General features: G+C 47.8%; 2 protein-coding genes across 2 annotated transcripts; one reads left to right on the top strand and one right to left on the bottom strand.

Annotated features, from left to right (window-relative positions):
* Positions 1-5,743: 5,743 nt before the first annotated feature.
* Positions 5,744-10,727, bottom strand: Vha16 (vacuolar H+ ATP synthase 16 kDa proteolipid subunit). Its single transcript, XM_011150363.3, has 3 exons — positions 10,450-10,727; positions 7,590-7,776; positions 5,744-7,151 (listed from the first exon to the last, which is right to left on the bottom strand). Exons 1-3 carry the CDS (start codon positions 10,529-10,531, stop codon positions 6,947-6,949), a joined length of 474 nt encoding a protein of 157 aa, XP_011148665.1. The 5' UTR covers positions 10,532-10,727; the 3' UTR covers positions 5,744-6,946.
* Positions 10,728-13,139: 2,412 nt separating this feature from the next.
* Fkbp12 (peptidyl-prolyl cis-trans isomerase Fkbp12) lies at positions 13,140-15,205 on the top strand. Its single transcript, XM_011150361.2, has 4 exons — positions 13,140-13,398; positions 14,015-14,062; positions 14,294-14,480; positions 14,847-15,205. The coding sequence occupies exons 1-4, from the start codon at positions 13,362-13,364 to the stop codon at positions 14,902-14,904; spliced, it is 330 nt and encodes a 109-aa protein (XP_011148663.1). The 5' UTR covers positions 13,140-13,361; the 3' UTR covers positions 14,905-15,205.
* The last annotated feature ends 603 nt before the right edge of the window (positions 15,206-15,808 follow it).

Consider the following 15,808-nt stretch of genomic DNA (forward strand, 5'->3'; position numbering starts at 1 on the left):
GACCGGTTTGCCAGCACACGCATCGAATACCGACGAACGTTTTCTTCTCGTTGCGTATGCAACGAAACGGCATAATGAGCAAACGAGAGTACTTCATAATGTGTTTGATAAAAGGGAAAAGAGGAAAGAGGAGATAAGACAGACTCGCTCGAGAATTCGGCTAACAGAACGACATGTACGGCGGCGTGTGTATTCTCGTAAAATAACAATACGTCCTTCGTTTTTGTTATTGTAGACCTCGAAGAGAGGGAGAGAGAATGCGTATCCGCGACCTCAAGTCACGTGCGTGTGAGCAAAAGTTTTGCGTTCTGAGAGAGAGAGAGAGAGAGAGAAAGAGAGAGAGAGGGAAGAATCGCGAAAAATCCCTTTGCGCGCGAGAGAGTGGGATACTTGTGACGACTTGATCGATCATCAATCGATGTAACACGTTTGAAATATGTTTAGCGAACACGCTCGCGCTGTATTATTATTATTATTCACACACAGGACGACGTTCCGGTCGAATCGAACACACATGCAAAACGCGCATGAAAACTTGCCCTTGTTTGTTCTACGACAATGTTTACAGCAACTTACGCGAATACACGCTCCGCCCTGCCGCGCCCGTTTCTTTTTCCCGTTTCACGACGCGAAGTTACTGGTGTATACGCGAATCTTGTTAATTTATTTCTTCCCCCGAACGTGTGTCATGTAGGTACAGCTCCGATTGAATTTATACATATACGCATCCACACACCCACACACACGTACACACGCACGCATACGTACATACGTATACAAACGTGCGTACGCATAATCCGACACGCATCGATCCATTGTGTAACATTTTCAGTATTATTTCTCGTACGATGAGCTACGTTGTGTAGAGAAACTTTAGTTTTTTTCTCTTAGATACTAAATCGATAAAAGGAAAAAAGGAAAAAAACCACATCTTTTCTCTGTCAATAAAAATTGTTCTTAGGACCATTCATTCTTTTTTTACACATATACGTATATATCTGTGTAACAACCGTCATTCTTTCACCATCTCGTCCCCCGTGAAACGCGATGGTCCTCGTCGGTTCGCCCTCCTCGACCGTTTTTGCAAGGACTCGGGTGACCTCGTCTTGCAATTTGGTCGAATCCGCTTTTGCGCTACGATGGCGATCGGGGACGCGGCAGAAACGTGCCTTGGTTTATTATTTATATAAGGTTTATTATTTAAAACGCCGTCTATCTCCGTCTTCTTCTCTCTCCGGGTTTTTCGGAGCGAGTAACCACCGGGAAAGCGGAGTTTGACCAAGGGACAAATTCACTCGAGTCGATCGGAATGTTCACTCGTGCAGCAGATGGCTGAGACTGAAAGTTGCAACTGTAGGTGGATCTCTCCTTCGATGAATCTCGCAACTCTGCCCGTATATCCAATGGGAGAAGTCGTTTCTTCGTGATTCTCAGAGATCTATCCTCTTTTACAAAAGGATCGTTAAAGGTAAGTGTCGCTAGTTTTAACATACAATTGGCAATGATGAAGCTATTTCTACCAGAACGACGTCGAAACGACAGGTTTCTGAAGAAGTACGTCACAAAAATGTTGGTCCCTTCTGGCACTACTCAGCGTTCGTTAAAAGGACGGAATCCATCGTTGTGTAAATTCGAGTTATCTCTAATCTCCAAGTTATCAGTCATCTTTGATCGCGTTCGGTGGTTACAACATCAATACGCGGAATCGAAGTCCGCTCTGTATAAAATGTCGAATTGAAACGTATTAAAAAGTATTGACATTTTGAATACGTCTGAATTCTGCTATCTGATCCGAAGAAAGGGATTGAAAAGTATTAGTTCCCATTAAATTTCACTACGCTAAATGCGAGACGGTAGTGGTGAATGCTTCGCATTAAAAAGGATTCAATTCACTTCAAATATGCCTTGCATTCAATCGCAATCGATAATTTTCAAACGCGAACTTTCGCATTGAAAAGTATTCACTTCTTCTCCTAATTGTTTTCGGATTCAGAGGCATACGAGATTTTCACGTTCTACTCCCCGTAGCGTTGAAAAGTATTGACCCGCGATCCAATCCGAGATTTCCGCGAAGCAGAATTCACGACGAAATCTCGTGAGTGCGAAACGATACTTTTAAATACGACATTTTATACGGGGTATCCCGAGGCTGAGCGAAGCGCTCGCGATTCCAAGTGGCGGTGTTTTCGCTCCGAGCGAGTCTTCTTCAGGGGTGTTTCAGCCCGGGAGACTCGTCAACAAAGTCACGTCACCGGGGCGGATACCGGCGGCGGAGTAATTACATTAGTACTTACGAGCGATACTTACCCCGTGTAAGCCAGTCGAGTGTGCGCGAATCGATGCGTCGACATGGATGTTGTATACACGGGAGAGAGTCAGCTCTCCTCTCCTCTCCTCTCCTTCCGTCCGGCTACGTGAGCCGCCACGTAATTGCGCGAATGCGAACCGCGGAGACGGTCCTCGTGAATGAAGTACGCAGGAGTACACACCACGTTTTCGAATGGACAGTTTCACAATTTTATTTTCACTTTCGGAGAGTCAAGTTTTTTAAACATCGTGAAACACACAGTTAACACATTTCGCGTTCCTCCTTTGCATCTCCTCTCTTTCCGACTTTTGCTCTCTTTCCCTTCGTTTCCCTCCCCTCCTTCGACTAGTCGATCGATCCGAATGAATGAACACGCGAAGCATTTACGCTACATCAAAATATATATATTCGCAGAGTCGCAGCAGAATGTGTGTGTGTGCACCGGCGGCGAATAGTACGTGTGCTTGGTGAGTGGATAATCGCATATGTGTGTGTGTGTGTGTGTGAGTATGAGCCGCTTTCTTCCTCATTTATTTCTGACTGTGTGAATGGCAGTGATAGAAATGGATATATCAAATTCATGCGTTACGGCTATTATTTTATACTTATACACTACACGACGTATATCTATATATATTATATATATATATATATATATGTATATATATATATGTATATACAGAGTGTCCCGGAACGAACGGGTCGACTGGCAAGGACGGACTTCTCGGGGAGTGAACCAGATCGTCTCGAACAGCCGACTTTGTTCTCTCGCGCGACAAGCATCATTCTGCAGGGAGCGGGAAAGACCGAGATAAAACGAGGCCATTTTTACAATTTCGAGAGCGCAACCGCTCCGACGTTCGACTTCTCCCCGACATTTCCGCAAGCAGCCGCGAGGAATCTGTCAATGACAATCGATCCGTTTATTTCGGGACAAGCACCCTGCGTATCTAGGTGGTAACTCCGATGGTTGTTGAAAGTGAGCACCGATAACCGTTTTTGTCCAAATGAAATTTTTATTAAACACGGTTTTCTTTTCTGTAACATCGAGGACGAATTATAACATAAATAATCATCGATCAGTATCACTTTTTTTCTTCGCGCTCAACAATGAGTCTATTTAGTAACACTGGAAGATAATAGAGTTTGGTAGAGTTTGGGGGCGGGGGTGGGGGGGGCGGCGGCGGTGACGGCGATCTCTCTCTGCTCTCTCTCTCTCCCTCTGCCGAAGGTGCATCATATCTATCTTACTCTCTCTCTCTCTCTCGCTCGCTCTCATGCATCTCTTCTCTCACACACGCGCGACTCGCTTCGTTTCTTTCGCTCGCTCTCGCTCTCTCTCTCTCTCTCAAACACGCGACGCACACATCTCTTTCGCAATACAACAGTTGAATATTATTTCACCGTTCACACTCAGCTATACGAGGTTTTGGTATACAATACCTAACCTAATCTAGCCTAAGGTTGCAATTGTTTATATAGCGTGAAGCATCGTGGTGGTATATTATGTATATACATCGCACGCGCGCATTGCACAACTACAGTTGAATTCCCGGATTATCTCCTCCTCTTCCTCCTCCTCCTCGAAGGTCTTTCTCTTTCCGTTCTCGCTCTCCTTCTCCCTCGGTTTCGCGATCGTAGGCTGATAACGGGACAATGCGGGAGAGACTGGGATGTGGGGAGGAAAAGAAGGATAGTCGATAGATGGAACAATTATGTTTTTTTTTTCACGTTGGTATGCGCCTGCGTTTCCCCCCGAGCGTGAGGTGACCGGAACGAAGATCGCTCCCGTTGCGACTAAGCGAGAAGAAAGGAAAAGAAGAAATGATAAACGAAGCACCGTCACCACCGTCACCACCACCGCTCCCCGGATCGCGCTTGCGTTCTCCTCCCTTTTTCTCTTCTCTCTCTCTCTCTCTCTCTTTTTCTCATTCTCTTTTCAGCGAGGCTAGCGTTGGCTCTACACGAGTTTCCGGTAAATCGCGACTTCTCTTCCACGCAGTTTGGAATTGCTGCTCCAGGAGCCCCGTCCTGGACGCACGGCGAACGCCTAATGTGCCGTTCCAATTCCAGGTTCCGCTTCCCTCACGCGAGTGTCACATGCGACGTCTCAGCCTGAGGAGATCAGAATCAGCATCAGAATCGGAGGAAGGCACATCAAGTACTCGCTAGTACGTTCAGATCACGACCCCCGCTCTCGTTGCCGACGATGTCGAGTTACTATTGTTGTTTCCCGGTGAAATCCTGTGAAATAGGCGCATTTTCGAGGCGAGTTCTCCGTGTCTTCCTTCGGTCGGTAGATTGAACAGAATCGCTTCTGGGTCTTATTCTTTCTTCTCCCTCTCATCCCTCTTCCGCGGCCGGAAATGCGCCTACACGTTGAGCTCTGTATGTGTGTGTTTCTTAGGTAGAAAATACTGCACAGTCGAAGGTGGCAAGCGGGCGCTCCGAAACTGCTCCTCTGCTCTCTCGTCGTCTTTCCTTCCTTGCCTGTTTGTACGTACTCGCGAACTCGTGCGTGATTAATATGGGGAGAGGTGGTGAGCCGATCGTCCGGCCGGTATACGCGCGCATGAAGAGCCGATTGTCAGCTCCCAATGACAATCCACCCGACGATGCTCGACGCGTATTCGAAACTCGTCTGCCCCATATGTAACGTGATACGTTTGTGATGCGTGGTGCGGTCGATCGGCCGGTGTGTATCGTCGAGCCTGTCGCGAAGAGCGGCACGTCTTCTCTCTCTTTTACTCTCTTCCCTCTTCTCTCTCATCTCGCCGTTGCAAACGCCCGCTCGCCTGAACGTATACTGAACGAACTTAATATTGGAATGTACAAATTATCCTCCGTTTACATGTCGTTATCATCGTATATTTATATGTATATATCTTCCGTCTCTCCTCCGGTAGTCGTTGATCTCGCTGACTTGACTGATCGTTCTCAGTGTGTGTGTGTGTGTGTGCGTGTGTATATGTGTGTGTGTCGCTTAAACTGGTGATACAGTATATTTCACGATGTTGCGTTTCTCGGCACAAGCGAGCTTTTCACACATGTACAAACACATATACCACACACATACACACACTCATTACTTCATACGACGACATTCACGGTCATGTGTGGATACAATATGGAGTCGGCATAAAAGATCTCGTTCGGCTAATCGGGGATGTGTTCTCCACCGCTGGCCTTTCGCGGCTTCGACGACCACCCGGTTAAGCGAATCTCTTCTCTACCTTTTCGTTCTCTCTCTCTCTCTCTCTCTCTCTCTCTCTCTCTCTCTCTCTCTCTCTCTCTCTCTCTCTCGGTTATACCTCTTTCTCTCTTTATCTTTCTCTTTCCTCGTCTGATAATGCGCCGCGTATCGTTGTCCATGAATAACCGTGAAAATGTGAAGTCCAGCCGCGTTCAGCGGCTCTCAATTGACTTAATACTATCGTGTGTATTCACTGATTAACTATTCGCATTCATACCTCTCTCTCTCTCTCTCTCTTTCTTTATATCCACTTTCCCTTTTACTAAGATCTCATCCACCATACCGTTTTTCGTCGATCGATTTTCGACGTTGTATTAATATTTGTATTCACGCGAGATCTTACCCGGGATGCAAATCTCATTCACTCACTCTCTCTCTCTCTCTCTCTTTCTTTTTGTGAATATTACGCTGTTTTACCACACGCAAATGGTGTGTCGCCTACATTTGTGTACTTTTATTCCGATGATATAATTTTTTTACTTTTTCTCTTTTGTTCGCTCACTCACACTCTCTCTCTCTCTCTCTCTCTCTCTCTCTCTCTCTCTCTCTTTCGTTTACTGCCTATGCTTGCCGCTTCGATTGCATTTTAATATGTATATGTATATAATTGTGCTAAATATTTTTGTTATCAATAACATGTTTTTTATCTCTTTATACACTCAGTAGAGCCGATTAACTTCAACTGTTAATTCAATGTCTCGTTACTACACTACAAATGATTACTATACAGTGAAAGAGAAATGTTCGGCATGGGATTAAATGGGAGATCTCTATTTTTCTCTCTCTCTCTCTCTCTCTCTCTCTCTTTCTCTCTCCTTTCTCTCTACATACGTATCCATTCCCCTGTCGCCCGTTTTTGCCGTTCTTTTTCTTCTCATTTTTGGCTATACAATCATCGCTCCCTCATAACGCTGCGAGCGTCAGGACGCGCGCGTCGTGTCTCAAACTCGAGCGGTAAATTTAGTCAAGCGGGCGGGCATTTCTCGCCGATCGCGCAGCACCTTCCAATAAACGTGATTATGCGATTCGTAAGATGAGTAATGCGCGGTGTGGTTAAATGCTCGGGCTAAGATAGATCGACTTCGAGTTTACGATATTCCAAGAAGGATGCGCGGGGATGAGCCGATGAGTGTGTGTATGTATGTGTTTGTTTGTGTATACACGTGTGTCTTCTCTTATCTCTTTTTTTTTCCATTTTTTTCGGTAGGTAGATAGGTAGATAAGGTAAAATGTATGTATGGTATGCATCATGGAGTAACGTGATTTTAAGTAAAATGTCAAAACAAGTTGGTTGTAGCATTATAATAGAGTCGGGAGCGCTGTTGGTTACAGGCGACATGTCTTGCATGGAGCCATGGGCAGGTAGAGACGCCGCTACTGACCGTTTACTTGGTGTACAAGTAGATGGCGACGATCAGACCGTAGAGACCTAACACTTCGGCGAAGATCAGTATCAGGATCATGCCGACGAAGAGACGAGGTTGCTGCGCGGTGCCTCTCACACCGGCGTCGCCGACGATGCCGATGGCGAAGCCGGCTGCTAGACCAGAGAAGCCCACGGCGAGACCAGCACCCAGATGGGCGAAACCCCTGATGGACGGGACAGAAGTGATCCATTAATGATCCGTCGAACCGTTCTTCTTAATCATCTAATTAACGACAACGGAAGCAACGACCGAGTCTCCCGGATGTGAGTCGCGCATCCTCTCAACTACTCTCAAGTACTTGAAGTCGCTGATGAAGCGATCGAATAGACAAGTGTGCGTGTACGACGGAAAGTCGGAACTTGAGATCGCGTTGCCGAAATGTCGCTTCATGTTGCGTTGCGTTCACGTGGAGATTCAAGTGCAACAGACGCCGGGCTGTTCTGTTCTTTCAAGCTGAATCGAGCTGCACCTTTTGCCTTTGCAGAGTGAAACATAAACATTGGAGGAAAGAAGAAACGAACTTCCCGGTCAGCGGTCAGCGTGGTACGGCTGGAAAGAACAGACGCGCGCCATGTTATCGCTTACACGAGAGGATACGTACGTAAACAGCTTATATGTGCCTTTTTCGAGAGAGCCCGCGATGAGGACGGCCACCACGAGGCCGTAAATGGCGATGATACCCGCCATGACAACAGGAATGATGGATTTCATGATCAGCTCTGGCCTCATCACGGACATCGCCGCGATTCCTGTGCCGGCTTTCGCTGTGCCATACGCCGCTCCCAGGGCTGCAAACGCAATTGATATTCCGTCATGCGAAATGAAATCAACGAGAGAAATCGGATAGTTCGCTGCGCGGGGCGTTATCCGTGTAACGCATGTCCGTCAACGGCGAACGTCCGTCCGGTCGCGACCGGCCGAACCAAGTTTTTTCTCTCTTTCTCTCTCTCTCTCTCTCTAGTCGTCACGACGAGACGCTCGCACGAACCTTCCTCCGCTCTCGATTCACACGAGGCCATTTCTTCGTGTTTACGCGCAGAGCGATTCTTTCCTCAGCGGGGGACGAAAAGGAGAGAGAAAAGAGAGAAAAAAGCCACCCCGCAGTTGGCCGCAGTTTCCGGCCGGGAAGCAATGAGTAGGCGCGTACTTTCCGGACACACTGTACATGCCTCTTGGCTGTGTTTTAGCCGCGAGCGTGCACGAGGGATTATCGATCGAGGCCCATCGAGGTGATAGACGGTCCTGCCGGAGAAGCGGACGAAAATAATATTCATCCCGAGTCGTTCCTCCTCCTCCTTATTGTCATCCTCGATCCCCAATCGATGATCGTTCCGCGCGAGATCCGGCGAACGACAGGTGTCCGCTGCTCTACCCAGCCCAGCCAGGCTGGAGATCGCAGTCACATGATTCTCACGTTGGCAGTCACATGACAATCGTTCAAGTCCCATCCCGTGAGTAGGGGGGCGTGGCAGCGGCACACGGTCGCCGTGCCTTTTTTCCTCGATGCCGTTTTCGAAAACGCGCCCCTCCGCACCCTCTCGCCGTCATCGTTGGTCTCGGCCTCGTCGTCAGCGACTGCGAATTAATCCGAGCTCAACGGAGACATCGCGATTATCGCAAGGCGGCTTATCGTGGCGCTAAGTACACGTTTCGCAGAGAACGAAGCGAACGAGCGCGAGCGAGCGGTTCCGCCAGCTGATTCAGCGGCTGACGTCCGGCTAGCGCGTAGCCCAGAACGAGCCGAGTCATGTCGCGGAAGACTCTCGGCGGAAATGCCGAACGAGCACAAGTCGAACGAGAGGTTATCACGTCGTCTCCGGCGCTCTGCTCGCGCGCCTAATCTTTGCTTGTCTTATTCTCCCCATCTCTGTCTCTCTCTCTCTCTCTCTCTCTCTCTCTCTCTCTCTCTCTCTCTCTCTCTCTCTCTCTCTCTCTCTCTTCACTCATGCTCGTCGTGGTCCCATTATTTCATCGGCGTTTTCGTCGACTGCGCACGACAGAGACAGGAGAAACCGTCTCGAGCGGACGGAGTCAATGTGTACATTTTCGTCGAAAACGGCCGCGACAAAAAGCGAGAGAGAAAGAAGAGAGAGAGAGAGAGACGGATAATAAGCGCACGCATCGATCGATCGCGCGACAACCTCGGACCAAGCAGGAAGTCCAGCTCGATCGATGCTTCAGATCCTTGCAATCCAACAAAGTCGGAGACGACAGGGGAAAGGAAGAAGGCGAGATACCGCGATCTCTGCGCGCGTTTCCAGCGAAGAAACTCGGCGGAGGAAAAGTGGCATTCGCGTACTGATCTCGTCGATGAAAAGCGACGTCCGCGGCGGCCGCGGAAGCGCCGTTTTATTGAATTTAGCGAATTCGGGGAAAATCATTAATTAAGGATCAATACGCGGCACGCGCCGGGACGTCCTCGCCGAGAAGACGGGAAAGAGCGAGAGAGAGAGACGGAAACTGTCGATTTCGCGGACGTTCCGCGCGATTGGCGAGTCGCAGCATTTGCACTCGGAGTTCTCGGCGGAAATCGGCGCAAGGAGCGCAGACGAGGAAACGGGTCGCCGTGCGGGCGGCACGACTCGTGACACTCACGAGGCGCATGCACGCATAAGCACGCACATTCCGCTCGCGCGCTCGTCTGTGTTCACTCACGGTCGTCCCTTTTCCGCGTCGCTTTTCCGAGACTCATAAAATTCTGCCGCCGTCTCCGCGCGCTCGCTCGCTCGCTCGCTCGCTCTCTCTCTCTCTCTCTCTCTCTCTCTCTCGAGGTCAGCATTACGAAATAGCTGCGCCCGGTCCGACCGCGAATATAAGTTTCCCCAGAGCGAGCGAGGACCGCGCTTCGTCTTCTGCGTTGCGAAATCGCGCGCGAGAGCGCGTTCCCTTCGAGTCGAGGTGCGGAAAAAGTGTCCATCGGGATAATCGTGCGACGCAATGCTCTCCGCCGGACGAGAGAACAATCGAAGCGACGAGGGCAGAACAGGCCGACTCCAGTCGCGACGCATGATAAGATAACTCATCCAAATTCCACGCAGCCTCTCGACGTCGATTCGCTTCTGCTCGTTTGCTCGCTCGTTTCTGCGTTTCGCGCGGCGCGTGACGTTCTCGGGCCGCTCTGCGACGAAACGCGAGCCTCGTCTCGAACGCCCCGAGGGAAACGCACCCCCGCAGCCTGCGGGGATCGATAATCCGCCGCGCGCCGCGACGCGCCGTGCCGTTCGCACACGATTTTCTGTTCGTCTTACACCGCTCTCTCGCTTGAGAAAATGGCGTGATACGGTACATCGGCGCCGTGTCGTCGTCGTCGTCATCAACAACGACTGCAACGTTGCGACGACAAAGTCGCACGGCGATGACGACGGAGGCACGATGACAGCGCGCGTCTCAGCCTCGTCAGCGCGATCGAGCGAGATCACGAGGCGGCCGAGCGCAGCCCCGGCGGACAATCGAGCACTCACCGGAGAATATGATGGCAGAGGCGGCGCCCATAACGCCGAAGAACGGCGCGTATATCGGGGCATCTTCCGTTGGCGCGCTCATTGTGGCTGGATTGGTCGCGGCTCGGCGGTCCGGTCGGTCGCGGTTGTATTTACAGGTTGCCGATCGTCGCGCGGAACGTCGAACGTACGAGCAATCTTCACGCTCACTCACTTCGCTAAACTAGTGGCCACTGTCAAATATGGCCTACCGGGGCACAGTGGGCACGGGCACGGGTCATGTGATGAGTGACGAGCGCCCCGGCGTGAGTGGAAGGAAGGTCGCGGCCGAGTCGCGACGAGTACGCGTGAGTCGCGCGGCGATTGGCCGCCGCTGGCGCGGCCGAGCGCGCCTCCGCCAATCGCGCCGGCCGTTTCATCCCTACCGGCTGACGTTGGCCGCGCCGATTGGCCGCGGCAGCCGCGCGCCACCGCGCAGCTTGGCCTGCGCACGTCGCCGTCGCGAGCACGCGACCGCGCGAGCGAACGAGCGCGTGACGCGCGAGTCAACTGAGCGGACTTTCCGCTTCCTCCGCGGCTTCCTGCCGCCGAATCTGCGCCGGAGAGCCGTTCGCTTGGCTTTTTGTCGTCGTCCTGGGTCCCTCGCGGCTTTCCCGCACCGCTTCGAGGTCGGTTGCTTGGGCGATTTCACGTACCGCGCGTGACGAGCACATGACCGCGTGTTTGAACTGTCGCCGTCGTCACCGGAAGGCGCCACTGGCGGAAGACTGTGCGGCGCGCAGATTTGGAGGAGTAGGGTGAAAACAGTGTATTGCTCGAGACGCGTATGCTGTGTGATAATAGAGTGTGATGACGGGACATGGCAGGTGATACCGGGGGCGGAGGAGGAGGAGGGGGAAGTTACCTTGAAAGGATTTAGTCGTTCTTGTTTCGTAAGAAAGATCACTCGATCGACTTTCTTACGTCGGCCATTATATCTTTTCGGTATGGATCACGCCGCTGTGGATGCGCATGTAATGGAGTAATGAGCATGAATGAGTTTTATGATGCCCGTACCCGGGAAGATGTTTCAATGAATGATTCGATGCGCGCTTTTACAGATTTCTACGATTTTGCTGGGCGTCCCGTCCCGTTGGATATTTCTTCGTCAACGAGCGTATCCAGCGCATTATTTGCAACTGTCGTTTTTCGCGTCGACGTTACCCTTCGTCGACGACGAGAAATCTTGGATCTTGAAATAAATGTATTTGCTCTCCTTTTGCAGTACTTATTCGATAATCACTCTGTATTCTTTTGAGATTGAGCAAATGTGTATGTATAGAGATGGGCGAGAGAAAGGAGAGAGGAAAGAGGCGCGTGGAAAGTGCGCTGTACAAAGTACAAGTTTGAAGCGAGATTCGTTCGCTTCGATCGAGCTTGACACGTTTAAAATCGAGCAGTTCGGGACGTTTCTTCGAGATTTCCGATCGGGAAGTTGATGATCGAAGAATGCATTTTGTTGCGAATACCTGTGACCGAATGCAACGTGGAATGAATCATCGTTTTTGAGAATGCAGTTGCAGATACGAAGATTTTTATCGTAAATCTCTCGGTACTTTGCGATTACGAATTTCTGCGAATCGATTGTGCAGCATCGCACATGAGAGGTATATCAATTGTATTTTGTGCTTCACGTGACACACTTTTTATCGAGTGTCGTGTAATCTTTGGTGGACGAGCCGACGCCTTGGCACGAGCACGTGACAAGAGGAGAGAAAGCCGTGTCGTCGCCTTCCAGCACTGCGACGTGATTTGTTAAACTGAACGGTGTACGAGAAGGTAGAAGTAACAATGTTATACAAGTACAGTCGAATCGAAACTGAGCTCGTGAGCCGGGAAGACTCAATTTCAACGCGAACTTGTCGGACGAGCCTTCAATCGCAAGTAGTACGACTCAACGGCGGATCAGACGGACTGTTATTTCTCAACAGCGCGACTGCACGGTGTGCCGGCTGGACTTCCGTCTGTAAATATAATGTCGAAAGAGATAAACACGTGAAAATTAAAAAGATAAAAATATCAAGAGATAAAATATTTGTCAAAAGATAAATATTCTTCCGACCCAACGAACTTTACCTAAACCGTGAGTGAGAATGACTATTGTTCTCAGACCACATGTTCCAATCTGTGAAGAAGGTAAAGAGCCAGAAGTAGAACGGAAATCCGCAATTCAACTGCGTTGAAGTGACGAAAAAACGATCGAATCATGATCGAAAAGTGAGCTTTCGTATAGTCGTTTCCCCGACACTTCAGCGTAATCGCGATCTTCTGTTCTGCCTCTGGATGTAATCTATCTTTTCCTAACATATTGTATTTCGATTCGAGATTGGCACATAGCGTGAAACAAGGATAACAATTCCACTTATGTAAGCATAAAACAAAGACAGCTGCAGCCGTCAGGCTTGATCGCGCGGCATATTCCAGCTAGAGTAGCGCTCGCTGCTCCGACCTGTTTTGAACAATTTTACCGATAATAAGCGAAAAAGCTTCAAGGCAGTCCGAAAATCCGAAATTTTACGTACGTCTCGAACTCGAGCGAACTCGTCGAACGAGAAAGCGCCGCGCGATCGTCCGCGAGGAGCGAGCATCTTCCAATCGGAGCCGGGCTGTCTCTGCATCGTGCCGCCATCTGCTGGCGCCGGCTCGCACGTTCTATCTGTAATAATGCGCCGTCGAAGAGTATCCTCGGTATCCCGTATGCCCTGCTGTATTCATTGAACGGCGCATTGGAGCGGCATCATTTTCCGAGGTCGCCGTAGATAGTCCCCCTTTTTATGTGAGTTCCGTTCGTCGCATCGAGCAAATCCCGACTCGATAAACGTCGCTCCTCGCGCGGAGAGCTCGTCGTCTCGTGAAGCAGCTTCGCCCGGGTGCGAACTACAGAATACGCAGCGATGGGCGTGGATGTCGAGGTTCTCAGGCAAGGAGATGGTAATTACACGTTCCATTTTTTATGGCCCGTCGAATTTCGTTATTCCTCTGTCGTGCTCTCGAGGTCTCCTCGGCGCCTCCCGATGCTCCGTAGATTATTACTCCCCGTGATACGCGAATTTTCATGGCGCCACGGGCCCGCGCCTCGGAAAGCCGCGGACGAGAGTGGTTTTCATGCGCCGCAGCATAATTTGCTCGGACAGAATTGATTTCGAACGGTGGAATTCTCCCCTCGATTCTTCGCTTGTCCCCGTCTCCAACCGATGTGACGTCGCGTCTTGTTTGAGTCTGACCTGTAGGCTATTTTTTATGTACGTTCTAGAACATTTTTGTATGATACTTGATATAAATATACCGGTACAAATGTGTGTGTATGCGTGCGTGGTGTGTGTGTGTACTGTGATGCAGTTAAATGCTGAAATATTTAAATGCATGCATGATCAACCTTATCAACTGCGTTTAATCTTCCTAAGTTACCAGATTCATGTAGATTAGTGGGAAAAAGAATAAAATACTAAAAATATTCAAGACTGCAAAGAGAGTAAAATGACTTTATATGTGTATGCTCCCAAATGTTACAGCACACCATTTCAAATGAACCTTTACTTGTGTATAGGTCAAACTTTTCCAAAGACTGGACAGATGGTGGTTGTTCACTATACAGGTAAATAGTTTGATACAATTAATTACAATATACTTAAAATTACACCCATATTTAGCAACATATTTTCAAAGTATTTGTATTACAATAGTAATCTGATTTTCTATACATCTCACAAACTATTAAAAATTTTCAAATTATATTCTCTTCATTAAGTTAATTTTTTTACAAACTGTCAAGCTTGCCAATTGTTATACTCCAAGATGTATATAATTTTTTATATACTTGTAACAGGTACGCTTGTTGATGGGAAGCAGTTTGATTCCAGTAGAGACCGTGGTGTACCATTTAAGTTCAGAATTGGGAGAGGGCTGGTGATCAAAGGCTGGGATGAAGGTATTGCACAAATGTGCGTTGGGGAGCGGGCCAGGTTAATTTGTTCTCCAGATTTTGCTTATGGTAGCACAGGCCATCCTGGAATATATCCTTTAGTACGAAAGAGATGACACATAAGAATATGAAATGGATTGGATCAGGGTTGGAAAGTAACTTGTAATGCTGGTATTTTGTAATGTTATTTCTTTTTTCTAGTAACAGTAATGAAGAAAAGGTCTTTCAAACTTAACGAAAAGGATAACAGAAATTCCAATGACTCATTTCTTAAGTAACAATAACAATAACAATTTATTTTTCAAAATAAACAATAACAGTGATAACAAACTAGGTTAGGTTTTTTTTGATAAATAACTTGTGATGAATTACTTTTCAAAAGTAACTTTTCCAACCCTGGAATTAGATATAATTGAGTACAAAAGAATCAACTATGTTAACCTTGACAAAGACACACTATTCCACCAAATGCTGTTCTTATCTTCGATGTGGAGTTGCTGAAAGTGGAGCCCTGAAATACCTCTTAGAGTGTACTAAACTGACCAAACGCATTTCAATATGAAAAACTTAAAAAAAGAAAAAAAGAAACGCATCAAATTGCATTACGTTAAGTAGTTGTCGCACGAATGGCACATTTCTTATACTCATGCCTTAATTCAATCGCTCGGACATTAAAGTCGCGACATGCGGTTTTTGCAAAGTAATATATAAATATATATAAATATATATATATATATATAAAACGACAACATTGTTTCGTCACGTCACGCCGTGAGGGCAAACAGTGTACAATTTATACAATGTATAAATTGCAGATCAACAATACCCGAACAATACTGCGTGTAGGTGTTAGACTGTAAGATCGTATATTATAATACGTAGTCTGATTGCATATGCACTCCAAGAGATGCTACTTAACTTGTGTACTTGATTAAAAACCGATTTAATCGTGTTCCTATGATGAGCGGTTGAATGAAGGAACCTTTTAGATACTCGCAATGTAATTTGTGTTCATTCCATTCACTGTGTATTTGGTAAAGCGAACTTTCGGATATTTTATACAAACACTGTCAACACTGTGAAGAACGTTGGCAATGCAGACAATGCAGATCTTTACAGGATAAAACACAATAAGATAATAAAATTGTTTTGCTCTGACAAAGTATACATACTTCTTCCCATATATGCATTATGCGACAGAAGCAATATTCAACGTGACGAGAACGTAAGAAAGCATTATAGTTTTTCTCAAAGCATAACATTTTTTTTTTTTTAAGTATAACGTTACTTACAAAATATTTCAGATAGTTTCTTTATATCTAAAAATATGTATAGTGTAATATCAGTCACAGATCTTTTACTGAATTCTTCCATGAAATATGCTGTTTCTTAATACACTATGACTCATATTCTGAACTT

Source organism: Harpegnathos saltator, unplaced genomic scaffold, assembly GCF_003227715.2.
Source record: "Harpegnathos saltator strain DR-91 unplaced genomic scaffold, Hsal_v8.6 scaffold37, whole genome shotgun sequence".
NCBI lineage: Eukaryota > Metazoa > Arthropoda > Insecta > Hymenoptera > Formicidae > Harpegnathos > Harpegnathos saltator.

Bases quoted from the DNA above. Each gene is read 5' to 3' on its own strand.
- Vha16 (XM_011150363.3), bottom strand. From the start codon at position 10,531: ATGAGCGCGCCAACGGAAGATGCCCCGATATACGCGCCGTTCTTCGGC. The intron at 7,777-10,449 runs GTGAGTGCTCGA...TTGCGTTTGCAG, and splicing joins CTCTGCCATCATATTCTCCG to CCCTGGGAGCGGCGTATGGC. The intron at 7,152-7,589 runs GTACGTATCCTC...CCCGTCCATCAG, and splicing joins GGCACATATAAGCTGTTTAC to GGGTTTCGCCCATCTGGGTG.
- Fkbp12 (XM_011150361.2), top strand. From the start codon at position 13,362: ATGGGCGTGGATGTCGAGGTTCTCAGGCAAGGAGATG. The intron at 14,063-14,293 runs GTAAATAGTTTG...TACTTGTAACAG, and splicing joins GGTGGTTGTTCACTATACAG to GTACGCTTGTTGATGGGAAG. The intron at 14,481-14,846 runs ATATCCTTTAGT...ACAAAGACACAC, and splicing joins AGCACAGGCCATCCTGGAAT to TATTCCACCAAATGCTGTTC.